This window comes from Arctopsyche grandis, chromosome 13 (assembly GCF_051622035.1).
Source record: "Arctopsyche grandis isolate Sample6627 chromosome 13, ASM5162203v2, whole genome shotgun sequence".
NCBI lineage: Eukaryota > Metazoa > Arthropoda > Insecta > Trichoptera > Hydropsychidae > Arctopsyche > Arctopsyche grandis.
Genome location: NC_135367.1, coordinates 16,411,767 through 16,429,151, shown reverse-complemented (window position 1 = coordinate 16,429,151; position 17,385 = coordinate 16,411,767). Strand labels below are relative to the sequence as shown.

The window sequence follows — 17,385 nt, the reverse complement described above, 5'->3', positions numbered from 1 at the left end:
GCTTGCGGTAACGAAAGTGTTGTACGTGACGAGGCGAGATCGGAAACCGAGACTGTATGTACCACGGTACTCCAGTGGTGTGCCGTGCGCGCAGAATCGATTCGAGATGCTCTGCATATTGATGTGGAAATTTGTGGTTGCCAAGTTGGCTCCGATCAGTCGTTATTGATCATACATTTACTATAGCTCAAATCCACTCACGAAAGTCCCACATGCATATATTACTCAGTTATGGCTCATTGTAGTCCTGTTCAATCCTTGTCCTATCCCACGAGTAACCATATTATCATAGTGCGTTTAAGTATGATTCCGCCACAGCGTAGTGCACTGGCAGAGCTATTGCATATCAGTAGATAGGTCGTGGGTTCAAGTCCCGGCAAAATTTGCTGCTGGCGAGGTCTTGCGGTTATTAAAAACACACAAAATAACCGCTCCTGTTAGAATGTTCCTATTTTTCTAGCTTAATTATTGTATCCTCTCCCTCGGTTTCTCGCAAATTCGAATTATTAGCATCTCGAATTTGTTGAATCTTATAAAAGCTACCTACATAATATATTTCTCGTAGTGTATCAAAAATTTGTTGATTGCCTATAGATGTCTCTATTGGTATTATGTACTGTTATGTTACAAAATTTTTAATACTTATGTACAAAAAATAATTTAACCTTGTTTGTCGCCTTGGAGTATTCCTGTCATGGCACATATGATGTACGTAAAAATAAATAATATAAAATATATGTATGTATTAATGATTCTCAAAATATTATTAGAATATCATTATCTTTCACTTCGTGCTGCTTAACCATTCATATAGTGGTGCATTTGAGAAATGTTTACTGTTTGTTTTTATTTTTTTATACATGTACATATACTAGGAAGCCTAACAGGTAAACACCCCAATGCTCTTTCCTGGCCAATAATAAACATCGATAAACAATGTTTATACCGTAGAGACATTCGATAATACTCATATTTTGCATATTTACATATAATATCAGCAAATTCGAGATGCTGTAAATTTGTCGAGATGGTTTGCCAATTTGGTGGAACCGTTTCAATGACATCAGATAAATTGGACAACTCTGATAGGAAACGATTGAACTAGAGTCACATATATCCAAGATCTGGCCAAGGAATAAACCAATGACTCAGTTGAAAGCATTACACGTTAATCACTATGTTGCTGGTTATTTTTATTCATCTTTAATCTATCTATTGCTGAGATCTCCTTGTTTTTTGGTAAATTGGTCCTTCTCATTATATGTAGCTATCTTTTTATCGGTCTTGCTTGTGGTCTATTCTCTTCCACAGTATCTCGACTATCAAAAGTGATTACTACTAACGTATATTATCCAATGCTGATTTATAAAAGCTTTTTTATATTACTTTATAGATATATCAGTAATACTTACTTATATTAAAACGATTTTTTTAAATTTTTATTTACTATTCATTCTTAACATAGAAATCTTTTCAAAATGAATTATGTCAATGTCTCTTTGATAGATTGGATAAATTGAGGCTCATTTCTTAAATGTTATATTCGAGACACGAAATCTATGTCTTCTCCATTTATGTATAATGAATGGCATTGTAAAAACTTTTATATGACATTTGCAAATTATTTAGTTGTTTGTCTACTGTTTCGCTGTATAAAAAGTGAATGTGGGTTTTATAATGCTATTTATCGCATCGTTAGTCAATATGATAGGTATACGAAATGATCATTAAGTGAATTACAGTACAGAAAATTTTCACGTATCCACTTTCTTAACACATCTAATTTTCTAGTGAATTTTTCTTATATTATATAAGTTTTCAATATTGTATGTTTTGTATTTGAATGATGATAGTATGTATGTATGTAGTTCATATTGTACCTACATAAATTTAATTATACTGTATCGTCTAGTTGGGTACATTTTTCACACGATGGTACTTCTCAATCATTCGAATATATCTATTCAACCAATGAAGATGAATATTCGTGACTGGTTGTTGCGCAATATTACATACATATTGCCCACGTACATTACTTCCAACATGTACGTAACTTTCGTTCGCGCTCAGCATAACCGTGATGATATGCACAAGCTAAGGCGTACTAGTGAACCGAATACCCTAATATTTTTCTTCCCCAATATGCCTTCACCCTTAAAAGAGACCCCTCTCCAATACTTCTTTCACAAGAAGCTATGTATATCCTCCCGGGAGGAGGGGTTCTAAAGATTCACTAAACGGTGATTTCCTCTGCGCTTAAAAGTACCAATAGTGTTCTGGACCAGGATGTACATACTTCGGGTCACGTGGACGTATTGTCCAGGTTTTTTATTTCCTTTGGAAAGTCGTATCGAATTGAATTCTTGTCGCCGCCAGCACTTTCTTCAGCAGTATTTTTCAATTCCTTTTTACTACTACATACTTCTTCTTGTTTCATATTGTGCATTTTTCGTTCTGCTTTTATTTTCTTCACTAGTTTCGTAACTATTTCGTAATCTTCGCCCGGGAATCTCTCAAGAATGCGAGCCTATAATCTTCGATCTGAGAGCAGACGTTGCGTGAGACGTTCCAAATTGGTGTCTGATGGTATTTCAGTTGTTTGGCGCCAGTGCTGAATTTGAATTAGAAATTCAGACCGTATATGGGCACATTTATTTACTATGCATAGTTGATTTTACCAGATAAACTTTATTGGGTTGATTCGAACTGGGTGACACGAATACATTGTGAATAAATCTTAACGTCGATTCGAAACATAGAAATTCTATATCAAAATGCTCAGACGAGAACTTGTTGAGCTAAATTTATCCAATGAATAAACCTTACTTCTTCTAAGAACAGACGATCTGAAGTTCACATTTATTTTAACGCGTGCGCTACTCGTCTTCCGCACTTTCTAATTTGAGATCGATAATAATATAATGAAAGATTTATCTCAAACTTTTCACTTTCGTTGTGTAAACTCATCCGAAGTAATTTTCGCCTAAATACAATATATGATTTATGTGTTTGGCTTTTTAACAAAACCTACGTGAAATTACATACATACATACATACATACGTGCGTTTCATCATCGCAGCCAATTAGCGCGAAACGTGTGAGTCATCTCGCTCATGTCCCATCTCCACTTGTTATCGGAGAAGAATCTTCGTAATTAACTTTCTCCAATCGTCGATGATTGGTTCTCGCACTTGGACTACGTGAGGATGACCGAATCATTCATTCGTTGACCGTTTTTTTTTTAAATAGAGCTCATTCTATACGTACACACAACTATGGTGTCGATTCCAAAAGGTTGTTTGAATAGGAGAGAAATTTTTGTTGTTGAACTTCAAAGGCAGGCCAGGCCTCCCGAGGTGTTTGATATGAAGTACACTTGTAAATGATTAATTTGATCCAGTATCGCCAAGTACCAGACGTTGCCAAATTGTGATAAGCGACCCGATTTTAGAAAGCAAATAAAATAATCATACATTTGATTGTATTCCATTTTGCAACCGAATTTTATTTTAAAAAATCAGCTATAATAATAATATTTTTTTATTCTAGATGATAGGAAGAAATGCAATTCCCATCGTCCATATAAATAATATACATATGTATGTCACAGTGAAATTATACAATATTTTAAGTGAAACTATATTTTCACTGACGTTTCAGTGAAATCATAATTTGCAGGGTTGGTTTTATTCATTTAAGATTAGATTGTTAGGGTTGGTATTATTTAAGGGTTAGGATAGGTTAGGTTAAGTAAGGGTTGGCCCTATTCATTTAAGATTGGGTCGTTAGGGTTAAATTTATAGTGTTAACCTTAGTAAATTCATTGTTTGATACATTTTCACTAGTGAAAATATATTTTCCACTGCGTTTCTCTCTACATATATTTACGTATTTTTACATGTTTTTCAACTTTGTTGACAATGACTGATACCTGTGAGTTATAAGTCCCAAATTTGCATGCACACGTGCACTCTGACTGATTCAAATAGTGTCCTTCTCTGCACAGCCGGTCGACCCCCTACGGTTGTTCCCAGCTGGATTCCCTCATGCGTCCAGCTCTATCTGTTAAAACCTCGTTTTTCATTTTGTATTTATTTATATGTTCCCATTATGTCATTACGGGTTACCTCTGAGCGACACCTACATATAGTATAAATTTTGTAATCATATTTAAATAGTGGCAAAATAGTGGGTAGGATGGTTTTGCCAATTTGTTGAGGAATCGTTTCAAACAAAGAAATCATTTAAATTGGCAAACTCTCATAAGAAACGATTGACTTGGAGTCACAAATTTCCAAGTCTGACCAACAGCACTGCAGAAATACTCGGTATTAATTATTTTCAATCGAGGTCAACCCAAGGCTTGAACCCGGGAACCTTTTGGCGGTTAGCATTAACGCAACCACTGAGCTATACTGCTGTTTATGCAAACTTAACTATAATTAAATGCCGATTGCTTCAATATAATAAGCATATATATATTTATTTATTTTATTTCAATCGGACATACATATACACTAGCCTTTACAGATCGCTCCAAAGCAACGAGTGTACTAATACAGATATAATACGATTAATACAAGCATTTTATACAATGCGAATCCATTTAAACATCATCCACACTGACATCTATGGAGAAATTTTTGCAGCATTTTTATTATATAACTTGGCGAACCTCAAGACGCTGAATAACTTGAGATTTGCAAGAGAAATTGGAAAGGAGATGCCAATTTACAGGAACCGTCTCAATGAAAATCAGAATAATTGGGAAACGATCGACCTGAAGTCACAAACCAAGTTCTGGCCAACAGCTAATAGTGGGAATCGAACCGTGACCACTCCGCTCGAAAGCATAATATATTAACCACTAGTCCAAGCTGCTGGTTAAATTTACAATACACCCTACTAGTCTCATTCTGCACTTGAAGATAACAAATCTCCTTTTGTTTGTGACTTATTCTTACAACACGCCTTAGACTTTTACGACCCCTGCCCTGATACATTTGCCATTTTTCTTTTTGCAAAATTTGTTCCACTCCCCTCAATGTATTTATGTGTCGTTCTTTTGGGGATGACGCCCCGTCCTGGGGTGCATTATCAATGATTTATAGCCATATTTACCTTCGAGTAATGAATTTATTAAATTCAAATCATTATCTTTTGTAGTCGCAACGCACTTTCTGCGCTTATTTGAATTTCATATACTATAATAGAAACTTCAAAGGCGGAATTGATCATGCGCCCGAGCACTTGGTGGTAATTTAATTAATCGATTCTGGTGAAATCTCGAATTGATATCGCCATTAACTCTATCTAGATCCAGAGACGTGTAATTAATGCGGTGTGCTTATGTACTAACGTGTAATTTATTTGATGCATCGATAGTAAGCTCTACGACCATTAGCATAAGTTTCCATATTTGAAAATAATGCATGGTGGTATTTTTTTTTGTGTAATTATGAAATTTTCACTGCGACTTTTTCACCAGTAAAAACTAATTGTTCGTAGATTATTGCTTTTTTTCCAAAGAATATCGTGATTATTTACTTGCTTATTTCACAACTTTCGCTTAAATGCATTTTTTACCTTGAACGTATTCGTTATCGAGGCTTGTTTACACTGTGATAGTTCGCCAGGTCTTGGTTTTACTTCCCAGAATATGTGGTTCAAACTCTGATGTATGTAGATACACCAGCAGTCACATAAAACGGAACGCTTGTGAATTTTACGACTTCGAGGCCATTAAAGGATTATCCCTTTATGTGTAGGGTTTTTAACAACCAAATATTCTAAATATGATTGTTTTCTAAGATTTGAGTTCAGTTTAGTGTGGGTTTTCGAGGAGAAAGCATCAAATTCGAATTTTAACACGTCAACATGAAAAAACGAGCTCAGTTATCATTGCAGAAGAGTGTAAAAATCGCGACATTGGCGAGTTCAGGATTTTCCTTTCGGTCAATTTCCAAGAAAATGGGATGTTCTATATCGACTGTTTCGAGAATACTGAAAAAAAAAGAGAATCTGGAAGTTTTGATCGTAAGAAGGGGACCGGACTGAAAAGATGCACATCGGAGAGGCAAGACCGTGTAATAACCAGATTATCTTTACAGCAGCGATTCAAAACTGCTGTAGAAATAAGAACAGATGTATCTTCACAATTTTCCATGGAAATCAGCGACTCAACAGTAAGAAGGCGACTCAGAGAAGCTGGACTGTACGGTCGGAAAGCTGCAAAAAAACCACTACTAACCAAGAGAATGAAAAACAATCGATTGGAATGGGCGAGAGCACATGAAAATTGGAGTCCATCAGATTGGCAACGAGTGATACTTTCCGACGAATCAAAGTTTAACCTCTATAGTCCTGATGGTTTTCCGTATGTCCGAAGGAAAGTTGGCGAAAGGTATAATGAAAATTGTACCCTTAAAACTGTTACGCATCCTCCAAGTCAAATGGTCTGGGGATGCTTTTCGTACCATAACATTGGACAATTGGAGTTTCTACAAGGTGCCATCGATGGAAAAAAATTTTAGAAGAAAGCTTTGTCCCATCGATGGAAAACCACCTTTCATATTCCGATGATATAATTTTTCAAGATGACTCTGCCCCTTGTCATTGAGCTAAATTGGTGAGTATTCATTTTATTTGATAGCATTGAATATAAATTATAAAATTTCAATCAAAAAACTTAATTTTTTTTTTTACTTTTTTTTAGGTTCGGGACTATTTACAAGAAATGGGTGTAAAGACACTACCATGGCCTGGCAAAAGTCCCGATTTAAATCCAATCGAAAATTTATGGATGTGTATCAAGTACAGGATAAGGAAGAACAATGTTACTACTCTTAAATCGTTGAAAGAAATAATAGAAAAGATATGGTACGAAGACCTCCCAATCGAAAATTTAAAAACTTTAGTAGATTCTATGCCAAACCGAATAAAAGAAGTTATAAAATCGAAAGGAGCCGCTACAAAATATTAATTTCTTTTTTATAAGTTGTAAATAATAATATGTGACTGTAATAAAATTAAAAATGTATATGTATAGTGTTATTTTCATTTCAAATTTCATTTAACCGTGAAGTCAACGCACGGTCGTAAAATCTGCCCTCCATTAAATTTCTCCCCAACTCATTTTTATCACCTTTTTTTTTCACGTTTGGTGTTACACGAATGCACTATGGTACAACCTATCATTTAAATGACTTTCGGTTTTGGTTTTATATAAGATTACCGAAATTTCACGCAAAAATATGTTTCGCTTAAGCGTTCCGTTTTATGTGACTGCTGCTATATGTATATATATGTATTCGGTTTTTATTTTACAAAGGTGTGCATACATAGATCCAACATTATCTTGAAAAATTGCGAACTCCGAAAGTAAATATTTCCCTTCTTCGTGTGTAACGTATGACGTTTTGTATAGCTACATACACTGGTGTCAATTATCAAGATATTATGGTATATCTTTAGTGTACCTTAATATATAATATATTTACATATATGCGTACTGTCAATAGATAAGAGTTTTTTTTCGTGAGAAAATTTGAACTCGAGATTTTGACTATTTTTTACTTGTTTTACGTGCAATCATACACCTACAAATACAATGTGTCAACATTTTCTTTTAAACATCAGATTAACATTAAACACTTTGCCTCAAACATACAGGAAATTGCTTAAATGTTTGTTGCCTTTGCACTACAGAACAAATTGACCAATGAACTACTTAGTTTCTTGATACAAAAACTATTAGGCATAACTCTGTCCCATCGTCTGTCCCAATGGTCGTCTGTCCCATCCTCTATGTACATATGTAAGCTTACCCTGGGTTGTAATATTTTGAATATTAGCGAAAACGGAATTATAGCAACGTTGTAATATGGTTTCCATAAGATTTCCCTTTTAAATAATTTTGACATCTGAAAGGTTTTGACGGCTCAAAAGCTTCGACTGCTTCATGAAAGTTTCATGCGACACCTGATGAATCTATTTGAATGTACATAGCTTTTGTTAGCAATTAAAACAAAACGAATAGTTCGTGTATAAACAAACTAGTAACAAATTGACAAATCAATTAGTTAGTTCATGCACAAACTAGTTCGTTTGATCCATCATCCATTCTCTGTCTTCTATATATTTATATGTATATGCGTACCCAGGATTATAATGGAAATGGGAATCATACCAACGTTGCAATGCGGTTTCCACAGGATTTCCCATTTTAAATACTGACATCCCAAATTTTCTGAAATCTAAAAGTTTCATGTAACACCTGGTGAGTCAATTGCTGTAACTTATATACATATTAAAGTTATACATGATTGTATTAATTATACATATTGAGATCACCTCGCCATTTTTTCTTGCAATTTTGTATTTACGCACACGCAACGTACAACCAATACGTCTCTTCCGTGAAATAAGCGAACGAACTTTACATACATACATACGTCTTTTAATTGATTTCTCATAAAATGCAATTAAATGTATACCCTCTTGAAACTTTTTCTATGGTTTCCTTTTCAATCACATTGAATTACTTGTAGGGTGATGAAATTGTATCTGCTTGTAAGTTGATATCAATCAACTAAAACAAAGACTAGAGCAAATATTGAAATCATGGGCGGAATGAGTCGGCAAGAAGACAAAAATTTCCCAATGAGCTATCATCAAAAACAATGCCAAAATGTTATGCATTGTTGACTTCTTATTGATCCAAAATTATTCATCGAATTCGATTAGTATTTATAGATTTAAGTCTAATTAAAATATAATCAAGTCAATTTTTAAAATGGAACGGAAAGAAGAAGGGGCAAATATTAATTTCAGTAATTTTATTATCGTCGATTGTGAACGTTGTCAGTTAGGTGGGTATAAATTGGGTAGGGTGGATTTATTGCCTTCACCCCGCAATTTATTGATTTTCCCCCGAAGGGACGATAGCAACGGTTTTTTTTATATTTTATTTTGAAGGGCGACATTGTGTTTATATTGAGCCCTTCTCGACCGCTTTCTCCCTAGGCTTTGGTCGAGGATTCGAATCCTCCGGATACATTTTCCGATGGACACACGTCGTCGGAAGGATACGCACTTAAACGGCCGCAAAGGACACGTGGCGATTTATACGGATTCGATGGTGTGGAAAATCTCGCAGACGTGAAAACACCCCACCCCCTTCCAATAAAATATTATCGAATAAGGGTCGAGAACGTATTTGACGTATGACGTACAGAATCGATCATAGGAAACGACACGTTTCTACCCTTATGTTTAGCATCACATAAATATTCGTACGTACGTGTATATTTGAAATGTGATAAATTGCTTTTTATGTAGTTAACCAGTTTTGTTTTTTAATCATGTGTACTTTTATTCGACCAAATTTTCTAATCCCTTCATTAGGGTTATCAGGTCAACTTTCCACAGGTCAGAACGTGACCATTGTTACAATAATATCCGACGCATTTAAATGGTCCATTGTGTGTGTGTGTGTGTGTGTGTTGTTTGCAAAATTGAGAAAGTTTCGCTGTATAATATACGGTTGTCTTTTGTACTGAAATATTATATTATAGTGTTCGCTATAATTACCAAAGTTATCTATTAGTGTAAAAGTTTTGGAACATTGTCGTCTTGCTCGAATCTTCGCCGCATTAAACCAATCTATAAACATGTCAAACCAAATGAAACTTTATTAAAGCGAAGCAATTGCACATCATATAATGGTGGGTAGGTGTATCCAAGATGTTTTATACGCCGGCGACTCACTTGTGAGTCAAGCATTAACTCGCTTTGTACACCAGCGTCTCACGGGCGAGTCGCGTCGATTTCTCTTCTGAAACGTACAATATTTAACGTTTAAAGTTTTACAAACACCATCTATGGACAAAAAATAAATACAAAATGGATGATTTGAGTTTTTCGTAAAATTATTTTAATAAAAATGCAAAAAAAATGTCATTGTTACAGTTGAAGTGTATCTCCCGGTTGGAATATATTCCATCTAACCTGATACCAACTACCGTTAGAGTTGAAGTGTATTTTCAGTTGTAGTATTGTTTGACTAGTTGGAATATATTCCGTCTAACCCACACAAGTTAATTCATGTGGCGAATTACATTCCAATTGGTCACAATATATTACAAATATTACAGTTGAAGTGTATCTTCCAGTTGTATTATATTTTAACTAGTTGGAATATATTCCATCTAACCTGGTACCAACTACCGATGTAGTTGAAGTGTATTTTCAGTTGTAGTATATTTTGACTAGTTAGAATATATTCCGTTTAACCCACGAAAGTTGATTCGTATGACGAATTACACTCCAACTGGTCAAAATATATTAGAACTGAAAATACAGTACTACTATAAATTGGTATAAGGTTAGATGGAGAGGTTAGGTTTTCGTGAAAACGTCACTCGAATAATAAATTGAGTTGGTAAGTCACAATTTTGTTTTGAACACATCCTTAGAGTTATCGTAATACGGTTACTCATTACCTTTATTCGTAATATCTAGCAAATATTAACGCATTATTGAATTTCAAAGCATTCGTAAATACATCAGAGCTGTCAACACTTAACTGTTATATTACAACTGGCGCACATTGTTGAAAGTTTATTTGCGCTTGTGGAGTTATAATTTACTAGTTGAATTGTATTCGAATATGAATGACCTAAAACGCCAGTTGGAATGTATTTCAACTGAAAATACACTTTGACTGTAACATCATCACTTAATCAATTATATCGAGAACTCCGACACGTCCATAAGCTCTCATTCAAAATGACACATGCCACGCATATGCATCCAAGGTCACACCAAATCTTTAAGAGCAATCTTTGTTCATATAAAGAGTTGTTCCATAACTTTTATATTTACATATTGAATATGGCCGAAAGTTCAATTTATTGTACGTACTTTCAACTATCTCGTTTGTTGTTTTTGTCACCTATGCAAGTCATCATTCACCCTCAAACGTGCTCACTTTTGACTATTGATCGTGTGTACGAGGAAATTTTTTGTTTGCAAATGTCTTCTGCAAATTTACTCAAGCCGATATTTTTGGAACCCTCACAGACGATTTTACCCCCCCTGGGGCTTCACAATGCCCACTTAGAGTGATGCAATTTCGTCAATGCAATCAGATATCAAGGAAACTTTTTACGATACTATTTTTCATATGTTTTACAACAAGCAATATAAAATCGAAACGTTTGAGTCAAAAGTTTCATAACAAACGTTCGAGTGAAAACAAAACGTACCCGATAACGGAAACTATCAGTTTATATTTACATATGAGAAAGTGTTCTGGTTATAAATGACTGCCTTTTGGTGAGTCATTTGATTTGAATTTTATTTATTTATATGCATATTTTTCTATGTGGGTCACCCCTCCCGTAAGCAAGCCATGTTTATCCCACAACTATCACATGCGTTTGAGTTATAGTTTCAATAAAAATAATAATAACTGACGCCCGAATTCTCCCCCTTTGTACAATATACTCAATATTTTTAATTGGATTAGGTATGTATATCGTGGAAAATATTTATGGCGACTTTATTGCACCCCTTGTGTGCAGAGTATCATATAAATATTTTTCAACCCCCTAATTTAATTGTGTTTTCATTTGAGACCACACAGCTTTGATTAAATTTAGAAAATTTTATTTAATTTAAAATATGTATATATTATATATTGCAAAATGCTTTATAATACATTTCTCTTCCACTCTAATCTCGACAAGTTTACGGAACACTCAGATAAAATCTTATCAACAAGTGGCACTTATACATCTGAAAGGTTTTAAATGCATTTTTTTCTTCAACATCAATGGTTTACATTTAAAAGGGTTTCTTAAGATATCCTATTTCAATCTTTCAGTATTCAAAAGTTAGGGTAAAATTATAGCTTATTTTATACCAGCACAGCTCAACCCGCAACTGCACGTAAACAGCAGTACAAAAAATATTCTTTAGTACAATCTACCTATGTATATACATATAGACACATCCATATGTAAATAACGCACCGAAACAGAAGAAACCGACGCGATATATTCATAATATACATGTCATCGAAACGTATCAAGCAGAACCGGTTTTCATTGGCTGTGGAAATATTCACTAATGACGTACGACATATTGGCAAGTGCACCCACACTAACGAAAGTGCTGCCATGTGCGTATGAATATTTTCGTAAATGTCATATTGTGGCAATTTGACTCGATGATACGATGCAAGCAATATTGCGCCGTATTGTCGCGCTTTGTAATATATATGTAAGCCGATTTTGAGTTGCTCTCGGCCAAAACAAGTCGGAACGTACCGTAAACAGGCGATGCTGTGTAGTATGAACAAAATAAGTATTTTCCTTTTAATGCTGTGCTGAGCTGTTGACGTTGATTAATTATCTTAAATAGTATTTTATGTATTTTGTAAACTATAGTGAAACTATATAGCAGTATGATAAAGTACTGTTACGTACGCCGTGGATTGAGCGAATTGTACTTAGACCAACGGATATCTGTTATCGGTTAACTAAATGCATGCACTTACTTCCAAAGATTATATCTGGACTCTAAGTGCATTTAGGCTAAACAATGACCGTTATTAGTTATTTCTCAGAATCGGTACGGGAAGTCCCAATGTCTTGGAAATACATATCCGAATACGTGACTATATAACAGGTAAACAGATTAGGCGTCCTGAGAGATCTACCCTTTATAAGGCAGTACGTAGGCGATATAATTCATTCTGGACGGAGCAGTGACAGTGCGTGTATCTCCTGAATCATCAATAAATGCTGTGAAACGACTGTTGGCCTTTTACTTGGATCCTCCACCCACCCTTACGCAACAGTACTTATTGTAGGAAACTAGGATTGGTACGATTTGAGTAGCTCGGACCAATTGTGTTTGTTGGACCAATTTTGTCATATTGTGACAATATTGGCTTGATAATACGATGCAAGCAATACTGCTCCTTATATTTGCGCTCTGTAATGTATATGTAAGCCGATCTTACCTTGCACTTGTCCAAAACAAGTATCAACCTGCCGATAATGGACCGTGTTGTATAGTATGAATAGAAGTAGTCTTTTCCGTGCAGTGCTGTGCCAAGTTATTGACGTGCAGCGTTTGATTATAAACGGACCTTATACCATTGACATCCACGATTATACATACTTTATATAACTATATCAAAATCATATTGTGAGAATGATTTAACTATATTTGAAAAGCATAGTTGGAATCGTTCATGTACGTATAATATAAATCGAATTGATTAAACTTTGCGAATATAAACTTCCTGCTCCAGGCTAGTAATTGTAACGAATACTGTTGCAAATTTGGCGTAATTTATTCAACAGTTTCTCGTGGGATTCGAATGTTTCGGCATAACTTACAGGTTGTTCCTCATGCTGATGATGATGATGATGATGAGGATGCTTTGCTCCGGCCGATGCTTGCCCCAGCTAATTGGCCACGTTTACGTGACGCCAAAACGTGACGCTCGGCTACCGATCGACCGAGACGCGGCTAAAGGGTTAAAACGCCTCTTAGCTTTGTGTTCAAATCTTATCCGTTTCGCAATACAATACATAATATTACCTCTTGTATGCATATGCACATTGCATACAAATGTACTCTTATCATACAATTCAATACTGAAAGTGTTAACGCCATAAACATTGACGGTAGTTAGTATTTTTTTTTATTATTATGATATTGTCGCGTCAACGTGCGTTGAAATTCCTCTTTTTAATATGTATTTAATAATGCAACATTCGTCCATTTTATTTAATGTTATTGTAAAATTCATTACTGATAGTATTAATAAATCGTCCTTTTGTGATTTCGACGCACTTAGACTTTTCCCTGCATAGATAAAAATCTCTAATGCGCACCCAGGTAACAAAAACTTCCATTTACCTCGCGTTCTTCATAAGGTTAAGTCCACTTTGCTATTACTGACCAATGCCAAAACGTCACAAGCACCATGATGCATCGAATTTGGTTTTACAATACATTAATTTCACACCATAATAACAAACTAATCATTGCCATTTATGCTAATAATAATATTATGGTATATATATTTTTTAATATTAAAAAATTAATTGTTGATTATTTTAATTAATAAAATATGTTATTTGTATTTCAGGGCTCTACTGAATTATTACAATCAAGTGACAGCGATGAAGGTCCGGTCTTGAAACATCCCCGTCTGTCAGGTCCGTTGGATTATGTCGAGTCTGTTAATGGATTCCGTTCGTCCGACGAAGATTCATATTCTGAGGTGTGTTCAATTCGATGATTATTATTAATACAGATTATAAATTTGCATGGCCTGCATTCTGTTTGATTGTGTTATTTGATTTGGAATGTTGACTCTTGTGTGCGGGGACACATCTGCAAGTAGTCGACGTTGATCACTCGTACTAATTGCAATGTTGTTTTTGTGTTTTTAGGATGACGTCGATAATGATGATCAGTGTGATGGCCTAGTGCCGGAATGCTACTCGTTGAAGGATACGTCAGCCGGCTCTGAAGCGGATACTGAAGGTTCTGTCGTCGACGATGACATTGATATAACGATGGACTCTTTGAAGAATATTGATAGCAATTTAGAAATGCCTTCTATTGCCAAAATATCTAGCAGTCCTTCGAAGGAAGATCAAGTCGTCCTCGACCCATCTAACATTGATCATGTTAATGAATTAGGTATGTCTTTATATTCTTTCATGACAATTTTAATTTGATTTAGCTAAATTGTAGATAATGTTAAAGAATAATATGTATAGAAATTTGATAGATTATATTCTGGTTTATCTTATATATTGTATGGTGTATCTGAAAGTTCAGTCAGCATACATACATGAACATACATATAATTCATATGAAAAAAGGTATAAAAGAGATGAGCCTTCAGTTTTATATGATTGTACATATTGTTATGTATGTATATAAAATTTTCTAAAGGCATCCTTATTGATAAATGTTTTCAAACATCTAGCCTGTTATTTAGTGAATAATGTAATTAAAAAATTTTCCACTCTATTTTACGTTGATTTATGAGTGTATATGTTACAGTCGAAGTGTATTTTCAGTTGTAATATATAACAACTGGCGTTTTAGGTCATTCATATTCGAATGCAATTCAACTAGTAAATTATATCTCTACAAGCGGAAATACACTTTCAACAATGTGCGCCAGTTGTAATATAACAGTTGAGTTTTGACAGCTCTGATGATTTTACTAATGCTTTATAATTAAATATTGCGTTAATATTTGCTAATTATTACGAATAAAGGTAATTAGTACCGTATTACGATAACTCTAAGAATGTGTTCAAAACAAAAATCTGACTTTCCAACCCAATTTACTATTTAAGTGATGTTTTCACGAAAACCTAATCTCTCCATCTAACCTGGTACCAACTCATAGTTGAACTGTATTTTCAGTTGTAATATATTTTGACCATTTGGAATATAATTCGCCATATGAATCAACTTATGTGGTTTCGACTGAGTATATTCCAACTAGTCAAATATATTACAACTGAAAATAAACTATAACGGTAGTTGACCCTGGGTTAGATGGAATATATTCCAATCAGACAAAATATATTACAACTTCAACTGTAATATGTATACATAATCGATACAGTGGCGCTTTACAGTAATAATAGGGTCATATTTGATTAAAAAATGTGATTGCCTATCAGCTGGGCTCAAATTTGCTGTCTATAATTGACAATTTAAAGCCGAGGGCACTTTAAGTGTCAAAGTAATGTTATCGCGACATATTCAAGTAGACTCGGTAATAAAAAGTATTTTTTCAAACTTTGGTTTTTTTCTTACGGATCTGAATTAGAATATATTTGCCTTTCTGCTCAGTACCTAGATAACGTGTATGTAATAATTGTGTAATATTTTCAGATGTTGATTCTGCACTTAACACCTCGATGTACGATGATGATCAAACAGTGCCCGTAACTGTGATCAAAAGGCCGAAGAAACCTGTAGATCTGTCGAAATTCAATCGTTCCAATAGGAAGTCCAAAAATTGTGCCACATTTTATTTTAAACATCACGATACGGATTCCGACAGGCAGATGGTTTCGGGCGCTTCTGGCACCGAGGATAAATCTCAAGAGGAGACATCCGAGGAGGAGTGGACTTACACCGTGTGCCCCAAGAATGGCTCACCTGAAAACTCCGACATCATGACGTCCTCCTTCGAACAACAATCGGAACTGCCTAACGATGATTTATCCAAAAACAAACAAAACGCGCGGATCAAGCTTGATTTTGACAATTCGAATATGGCCAAGTATGAAACGGATGATGTGCTGAATGAAAAGAATATCACGATGGATCAGAAACTTATTGAATCTCAAGATGTCGTTGTGAAACCCATCGAACATATCACTCATCAACCGCTGTGCAGCAAGGAAAGCATCAAGCGTCTTTTGAACGAAGCTGAAGTTATGGTGTTGAGGAAAGTGCAACAGATGAATGCAGCATCGATGACTAAAAATTCAGCGAAAAAGTCTAAAGTGCCTAGGAATTTTAAACCTTTAGAATTCAGTAACGACGGTCGTGTTCATAGTCAAAATAAAATATCCCGCATTAAAGAATGGCTCCAACTTCAGCACAGCGACACTACGCAGATGGTACATATATCGTTACTTTGTCACATACTGCTAATATAAATATTATTATTAAAAATGTTTGTACTTTTCAGATTTTGGATAGTTGTGATGCTTCCGGTGAGTATACCACTGGTGACAGTGAACCCGATAGAGTCTCCGTAACATCTGAAGACTTGTCACCGAGCGTTGCAACGTATCGTAATGTAGCTTCATCTCAAGAACATAGCATCAACGTTGAAACGCCTACTAATCACAGCACACCTGAACACACAAAGGTTAGAATGATTTATAACGTGTTTTACTTTCAATAACATGACCATAAGCGATTTAACCTAACCCTACTTATTAACATAACAAACAATCAATAGACTGTTTCATGTTATATTTTCCTGATTTATCTCATTTATTTAAACCATTCCATACATAATAATCAGCAACATACCTCAGTGGTTAGCTTATAGTGCTATCAGCTGATGGTTCATGGGTTCAGTCCCTAGCCCGGTGATGCTGGCCAGACCTTGGATATATATGCTCCAGGTTGATCGGTTGCTATTAGAGATTGTCAATTTATCTGATTTTATTGTTGAAAGAATTCCAAACAAATTAGGAACCTATCCTCATTTGTCACCATTATTTTAATATAATTATAATGTTATAAATTTATACAAAGTACATTTGTACAAATTTGGCCATAGGTGTCACCTTTGGGAGAACCCATAT

The 17,385-nt window shown here is 34.8% G+C and overlaps 1 protein-coding gene across 3 annotated transcripts in view; it reads left to right on the top strand.

The window, feature by feature from the left end:
• Window positions 1-17,385, top strand: part of klar (klarsicht) — a 246,236-nt gene that overhangs the window by 208,856 nt on the left and 19,995 nt on the right. For all 3 annotated transcript variants that reach the window (XM_077445079.1, XM_077445078.1, XM_077445080.1), the window contains exons 11-14: window positions 14,172-14,306; window positions 14,479-14,731; window positions 15,950-16,686; window positions 16,758-16,940. In XM_077445079.1, coding sequence (XP_077301205.1) covers window positions 14,172-14,306; window positions 14,479-14,731; window positions 15,950-16,686; window positions 16,758-16,940 — 1,308 coding nt within the window. The remainder of the gene's footprint in view (window positions 1-14,171; window positions 14,307-14,478; window positions 14,732-15,949; window positions 16,687-16,757; window positions 16,941-17,385) is intronic.